The sequence below is a fragment of the Corapipo altera genome, unplaced genomic scaffold (assembly GCF_003945725.1).
Source record: "Corapipo altera isolate COAL_440 unplaced genomic scaffold, ASM394572v1 268, whole genome shotgun sequence".
Lineage (NCBI taxonomy): Eukaryota > Metazoa > Chordata > Aves > Passeriformes > Pipridae > Corapipo > Corapipo altera.
This window is the reverse complement of record NW_020884901.1, coordinates 9,188,035-9,194,934: the sequence shown is the minus strand read 5'-3', so window position 1 is coordinate 9,194,934 and position 6,900 is coordinate 9,188,035. Positions and strand designations below refer to the sequence as shown.

At 51.2% G+C, this 6,900-nt stretch overlaps 1 protein-coding gene across 7 annotated transcripts in view; it reads left to right on the top strand.

Moving 5' to 3' along the window:
* The window catches only part of CACNA1B (calcium voltage-gated channel subunit alpha1 B), a 125,984-nt gene that overhangs the window by 8,691 nt on the left and 110,393 nt on the right, over positions 1-6,900 (top strand). For all 7 annotated transcript variants that reach the window (XM_027650162.1, XM_027650161.1, XM_027650160.1 and 4 more), the window contains exon 2: positions 464-581. In XM_027650162.1, the coding sequence (XP_027505963.1) occupies positions 494-581 (88 nt within the window). In that variant the 5' untranslated portion in view covers positions 464-493. The remainder of the gene's footprint in view (positions 1-463; positions 582-6,900) is intronic.

The following is a 6,900-nucleotide window of genomic DNA, read 5'->3' as shown; positions in this document are numbered from 1 at the left end:
AAAACTGAAATTCCAGGAGACTTTGCTGCTCCAACATCCAGGAGCCTCCTGTGCTGCACTGAGAGAGGTGATTGATCTCCACCCTTTGAGGTTTGATTCTTTTCTTCATCTCTTCTCCAGAGAGAGAGAGGTTTGCCTTATTCTATTGGGTTTGTTTTTGCAGCAGGGAGCAGACTGGAGGAAGTTGCAGACCCCAGAAGGGTTGCACCTTCACCGTCTTTGCATCCCTCTTTTGGACACTCTGAACAGCTTTAGATGTTTTTTTTGTGCTGTGGTGCCCAAACTGCCCCCAGCCCGGAGCAGAGCAGGACAATCCCCTCCCTTGCAGGGCCTGATGCCCCCCGTGTGCTCACCCCTTTCCCCTGGGGAGCATTCCCGGATGGCATCGCTCTGCCTGGCACCCCCTGACCGCTCTGTCCTTCCTTTAAGTCCCCCCCTGTTCTCCTCTCTCCAACCCCTGCAGATCCTGACGGGGGAGGACTGGAATGCTGTGATGTACCACGGGATCGAGTCGCAGGGCGGGGTCCGCTCGGGGATGTTCTCCTCTATCTACTTCATCGTCCTGACGCTGTTTGGGAACTGTATCCTTCCATGTGTGCCCTTCCTGGGCTGCAGAGAGACCTTATTTTGTTTAAATTCTCACCCTTTTGCACTTTTTAAAACTGAATTATTGCTTTTCTCCTTCCAGTCTCCGAGCTAAAGCGTGTAGGTGAGTTATCCACGTTGGCGTCGCTTTTCTTATTTAATTTCATGAAATTTCATTTTAATTGTTACGTTTTACCTTGAGAATGTCCTGTTGTGAGCCAGTTTATGTTTTCCTTGAGAATGTCCTATGTGAGTTACTTTATATTTTCCCTTGAGGATGTCCTATTACAAGTTAGTTTGTGTTTTCCTTGAGAATGTCCTGTTATGAGGTGGGAAAAATAACTGAAGTCAGGTCAGAGCAGGACCTCTGTACCTCAGACATCTTCACAGATGATTTGTGGTTGGTCAGGGGAAGGAAGAGTTGAAATTGGGTTGGTGGGTAGATGAGGCTCCATTCTCTTGGTGCCTTTGTCTCCAGGGCAGCTTAACCAGCTGTGCTGTTCCAAATGCTGGAAATTATCCTGTCTCCACTTAGTCCTTAAAATTTAATTCTAGATCTTGGGTTTCAGGCTCTGGGAGCATTCAGTCGTGGTCCAGGACTTGGCACATGAAGTGTCTGTTTTCTTCTGCTTCAAGATGAAAATCTCTTGAGGACAAGAAGAAACTGGGGGCTTGTACCTGCCCCAAAATGTCACAGGGTGTCTGTGGGGAACCAGCAGCACTTTGATGTCCTGATAGGGCTAAGCAGGCAAGAACACAGTGACATGGAGATGGGATTTGGGAAGGGAGGATCTATTTTATACAGCACTGAGGTGATTCCCTGATGTCACATCTGGGTGTGATGAGGAGAAGCTGGAGCAGAGGGCCTGTGGTGGCTCTGTCCCTGCTTCTGGAATTGCTCTGTGGAATTGTTGCCATTAAGCAGGTCCAGGATCCTCGGTGTGATGTTTGCTGCCTGCAGCCTCAAGCTGGAGTCAAACAGAGCAGCCTCAAAAATGGGACTTTAGGAACTGTTGCAGAGACAAAGCAGCCAGCTGGTTTGTTTGCTCTGTGAAACAGTGGTAATAACTGAGCCTTGCTGCTCTGCTTGGGGCCTTCCCAGCAGGGAGAACCTTCTTGCTGGTTACAATCCCAGAGCTCATCTTTTCCTGGTGTTTTTTGGTCTGGCTGGGTACCTGGGAGAGAGGGAGGGGTCATGGGGGCAACACTTGGGCTACAGACAGGGAGCTGTCACAGGGGCTGCTTCAGCTGGAGGGTGAGATGACAAGAGATAAGGTGTCTCCAGCCCTTTCCTCTGTCTGAGATCCCCCCATTAGCACGAGGAACAGGGATGGGGAAGAGCAGAGCAGACAGGCAGAGCTGTGCTTGTCACACCAGAGTGTCCCTGCGGGATTTATCCCATTATCCGGCGCTGTCGGAGCCGCGGTGCCCGCCTGGCTGGGCAGCCACGCTCAGACATCCACCTCCCAGCCCCTTCCAGAAACACAGCCTTTGGAAAACTGGGTCAGTGGAGAGCTGGCAGGGAGGGAGAGCTCTAAATCCTCCGGGCTTGGCATTTGAAAATGAGATTAAGCCGTAATCAGGCTTGACAGCACAGCTGAGAGAGAGACTTTCACCCTGCGAGCAGCTCCGATCCAGCATTTTGGAGGAACGGGGCATTAATTCCCTGCCTCACCTTTAATTCAGGGGGGGCTTCTCCCTTGTCCTTTAGTTTTCATTAAAAGGGAGAGAGCAGAGGGTATTCAAGGGCAGGCAATAAGGACCTGGCTCACCCGCTGCCACTGCCATGAGCTCAGTATTTGCCTTTGCTTGCTGTGACAGCGGGGAGGTGAAACCTTATCCACATTCCCCTCATCTCATCCTGGCTTTCCCTTCTGAGGTGATCCAGGCAGTGGCTTTCCTGGCTTTTTCCCTGAGATATCTCCAGTGCCTCTGCCCTCCCCTTTGCCCACAGCTCCCTGGGGCATTGCCGGGTGTTTAGCAAGGACAGTGCATCGAGTTTGGATTCTTTAGTTTGCTGTGAGTCCTGCAGGGAGGGAGGAGTTTGCTGCAGGTGAGTTCCTTCAAGCACAGAAAGAGGGAAAAGTTGGCTGACAAACAGTAGCAATGCCCAGAAAACCTTCTGTAATTTTCTGGAAGGCTTTTTCCACCAACTTCTGAAGTTTTCCAACTTCCCTAAAGAGAAGCTGTGGCTGCCCCATCCCTCAAAGTGTCCAAGTCCAGCTTGGAGCAACCTGGTCTGGTGGAAGGTGTCCCTGCCCATGGCAGGGGGTGGAATGAGATGATCTTTAGGGTCCCTTCCAACCCAAACCATTCTGGGATTCTCTGATACTTCAAGTGATCAGAGCTATAAACCTCAGACAAATCCATTAATTCCTGTGGAGATTTACATCCCTGTTGGAGAATTAGAGACCCAAACTTAGTCTGGGAATATCAGCAGCTTTCCCAGAGAGTTTGTAAGAGCCTTTCTGCCCCACACAGACCTTTGAGCACTGTGGGCAGGAGGGGAGAACTGGGCCTGGGGTGTGTGGGGAAGGCTGAGGGGTTAAACCTCTCCCGTGGGTGTTTTCCACGGGGATTGCAGCAGTGATTCCACTAAAGCCTGTGCTGATGTTTCATCAGCATTTGGGGAAGGTCAGGTCTAACCCTGCTGTTCAGCAGCTTCATCTGTGGTGCTGAGAGCGAGCAGCAGGCACTCATTTATCCCTCAGGGACTTACCAGGGACTCAAGTCAGCATTAGCTGACAAAACACAACCAGGAACATCTGAAAATAAAGTTTAGTTTGCCAGGAAAGGAGAGCCCTGCATGGCTGCAGGAGGTAAAACAGTCATTAATGGCAGGGATGCTGCAGAGTTAAGGACAGAGGAGTGCAGAGGGTGAAAGTGTCTCAGCCTTGGGGTCACTTCCCAAGGAGACGCCACAGCCCAGGGAACACCATGAGAACACACTACAAAGAGCAGTCTGAGTTCTTGATCAGCTTGATTCTAGGCTAGAAACACAGAATCATATGATATCCTGAGCTGGATGGATCATCAAAGATGATTAATTCATCTTAAATTAATTATTAGATTAGATTAGTGTGACTTCATTGCTCTAACTTGAGACTTCATAAAGATCTGTCCACTCTGCCTTGCAGAACTCCCTCCAAAAAGCTTTAAAAATGTACCTTTTTTTAATGCAATATGTCAAGTGTGACTTTTCCATCCCTCCCCACACAGCTGTGCTGAGACTGAATTTCTTAAGCAGGACTTTCTGGTTTTATTTTCTTATATCACTACTGAAATCAGCCAAAACCCTTCTGGGGGCTGATCAGCAAAAGGGACTTTGGTTCCTCTGCTGGGAGGGGGTTTATTTTCACTTTGTGAACTTTGCCATTTTTAAGAGTTTTGGCAGAATGGATCAAATCTCCTTAGAGAGCTGGAACTGGTGATTTTGGGTCATTTTGCCAAACCTGCTCTTTTTAACCACGAGGGACTCTTTTCTCCTCCCAGAGCTGTTCAGGGCATCAGGATTGTTGTTTTCCATGAAGAAGAAAGGTGGGTTGGTGCTGATTTCTGCTGCTTCTCACTGCACCTTGGGATTCTTCCTTTGGCTCCATTTACTTTTTCGAGGGACCATGGCAAGGAAAAGATCCTGAAAGTTTGTTTTTCTAAGTCAGAAGCGTCTCACTTTATGTTTCCAGTTCCAGAGAGTCTGTGTGGAACCAGTTTAATGGAAGTGGTGTGATTGGAGGAACAGCAGGATTTGGCCCATTTGCTAGGAAATGACACCATGCCTGTATTCATTGTTGTCCAGTTAATTGATAAATGGAGGCATCTGTTGAGGGGGAGAAAAAAAACAACCTGCAGAGGAGCCTGAGAAGCAAAGCAGGAACTGCCTGGAGGTGCTGCCCTTCCCCTGGCCCTCAGCTGCTGGGCAGGAGATCCACCCTGGCACAGGCTCAGCCACCAGCCTGGAGTTTGGGTGATATTTGGGAATCCCAGAGCTCTGCAGAAAGGACTGGAGGACCTTTTTCTGGGGGCAGAAACACCCAAGTCTGCCAGACTGTGTCTGCTTGGAAACGGATCAAAACAGCCTGATCTGATAAAAAAAAATTAATTATATTTCCAGTGGTTGCTTCTGTTACACGAGACACTCTGAGCATGTGTGTGTGGGAGGCAGGGGTAGGAAGACAGTTTTATCGCTGAGACATTTATTCCCAGAGTAGGAGGGTTGGAAGTGTTTCCAGCATGTTGGAAGCACCCCAGAGGAAGAAACCCAAACACCCAGCACAGACCAGCACCCCAGGGGTGCCTCAGCCCCCCTGTCTGCAGCCTCTGTCCCTCCACCTGCAAACCACCCCTGAGTTCAAAGGAAATGGGGAAAGTAATATATTTTTTAATGAAATATTGATCATCTTATCCTGGGCTCTCTGGGATCGAGGTGCTCCCACCCACATCATTCCCTGCCTTCCTGGAATGAGGGAAGGAGCAGTTGATGGGCATCACATTTCAAACCTTTCTCTGTCCCAGAGGATTCGTCTCCAAATGGTAAAAACTTCCATCCCATGTTCCATGAGATGGAGAAAACCTGAGGGATGATGTGGTTCCTGGCTGGGGAAACCCCAGGGCTCTGCATCCTGTCCCCTGGGGGGTTTGGCAGTCAGGGAGGATGCAGATGCATCCTAAGAGATTAATGCAACTCCTGCTTCCCACTGTCACAGGCACAGGCTCCAGGTTTGATGGACATCAGGCTCTGGAGACGCTCATCCCAACGGGAATTAGAGATGGGAATGCCTGGGTCTGGAGTCTTGGCTGAATTAGGTTCGGTAAAAGCTCTTGAGAGGGAAAGCAAAGAGGCTTTGAGATCACTGTTTGGGCCAGCTTTGGTCCCTGCCTGCCTTGGGAAGTCCCCTGGTGCCATGGGCATGTGGGACCAGAGCTCTGCAGCCAACAGTGCCCGAGCCAGCGTGGAGCCTGCTGGGGCACGAGGGTTTGGGCACTGCCTGGTTTGGGAGAAACCACTGCAGGTGGTGCATCAGCCTTGCCCAGCTCCTGGATCCTCTGCCTCCAGAGAAACCTTGGGTGCCTCCTCCAGGAGGTCTCCTGAGGAGTGGGAAGCAGTGGAGGGGCACTGAGGCCAAGGTTTCCCAAAATCTCGTTGCAGGTTGACGGCACCCTGGGAGCTCATCCCTCCCCTCTCCTCCCCTCACAGGAGGGATTTGTGGCTCCCTCAGCTCACCGTCCTCACCCCCTGTCCTGCCCTCGCTCAGCATTGCCCAGAGCTGGGACAGAGCAGGGGACACCAATCCAACAGAAAATCCCACACTGCCTTGGGTTGGGAGGGACCTTAAAGCTCATCCAGTGCCACCCCTGCCATGGGCAGGGACACCTTCCACTAGCCCAGGTTGCTCCAACCCCATCCAACCTGGCCTTGGACACTTCCAGGGATGGGGCAGCCACAGTTTCTCTGGGCAACCTGGGCCAGGGCCTCCCCACCCTCCCAGGGAGGAATTTATTCCCGATATCCCATCTAACCCTGCCCTGTGTCAATTTGAAGCCATTCCCCCTTGTCCTGTCCCTCCATCCCTTGTCCCAGGTCCCTCTCCAGCTCTCCTGGAGCTACCTTTCCTGGGGACCTGCAGCTGGTCCCAGCCCCACGTTTGGCTCTGGTGGGGACCCTGCAGTGCAAACACAGAGGCAGCACTTGGCTGCTAAAGCATTTTGGGTCTCCAGAGGGTCCATACTCCTGAGATCAACTCCATCCTCATGTCCATTACCATTAGGAGGAGCAAACACAACTTTCCACAGCTCTGGAGTGAGTGACTCTCCTGTCACCAGGTAATGTGCAAGAGAAAAATATGTTTTCTCCTTGGGAGAGTCATTTCAACTTGGTTTTGCTTTGCTTGCCCTCCTTTCCCAGGCAAAGTTTCCTGATTTACAGTCGTTTCGGGGCTGTTTTGCAGACACAGAGCTGGAATGAATACAATAAAACAACCCATAGCTGAAATCATTAAAGTGGAAAAATGAAAATACAACATGAATAAATAATCAGGGGCCAACGTTCTGTCTGGGTGATCTAATGCAGGGCTGTGCAGAGGGACCAGCCAGGCGTGGGCACTGCCCTTGTTTAGCTGGGCTGGGTGCAATTTGGGCTGGACTAACAGGCTGTTTCCCTGCAGAGCTCATTATCTGGGGCTGGGGGTGCTGCTCCCTCGCTCTCCTGGAGCTGGGGGGGAGCACTGAGGGTGGAGGATGGCCAGGATGCTCTCCTGGTCAGGGTGGAGGATGGCCAGGATGCTCTCCTGGTCAGGGTGGAGGGTGGCCAGGATGCTC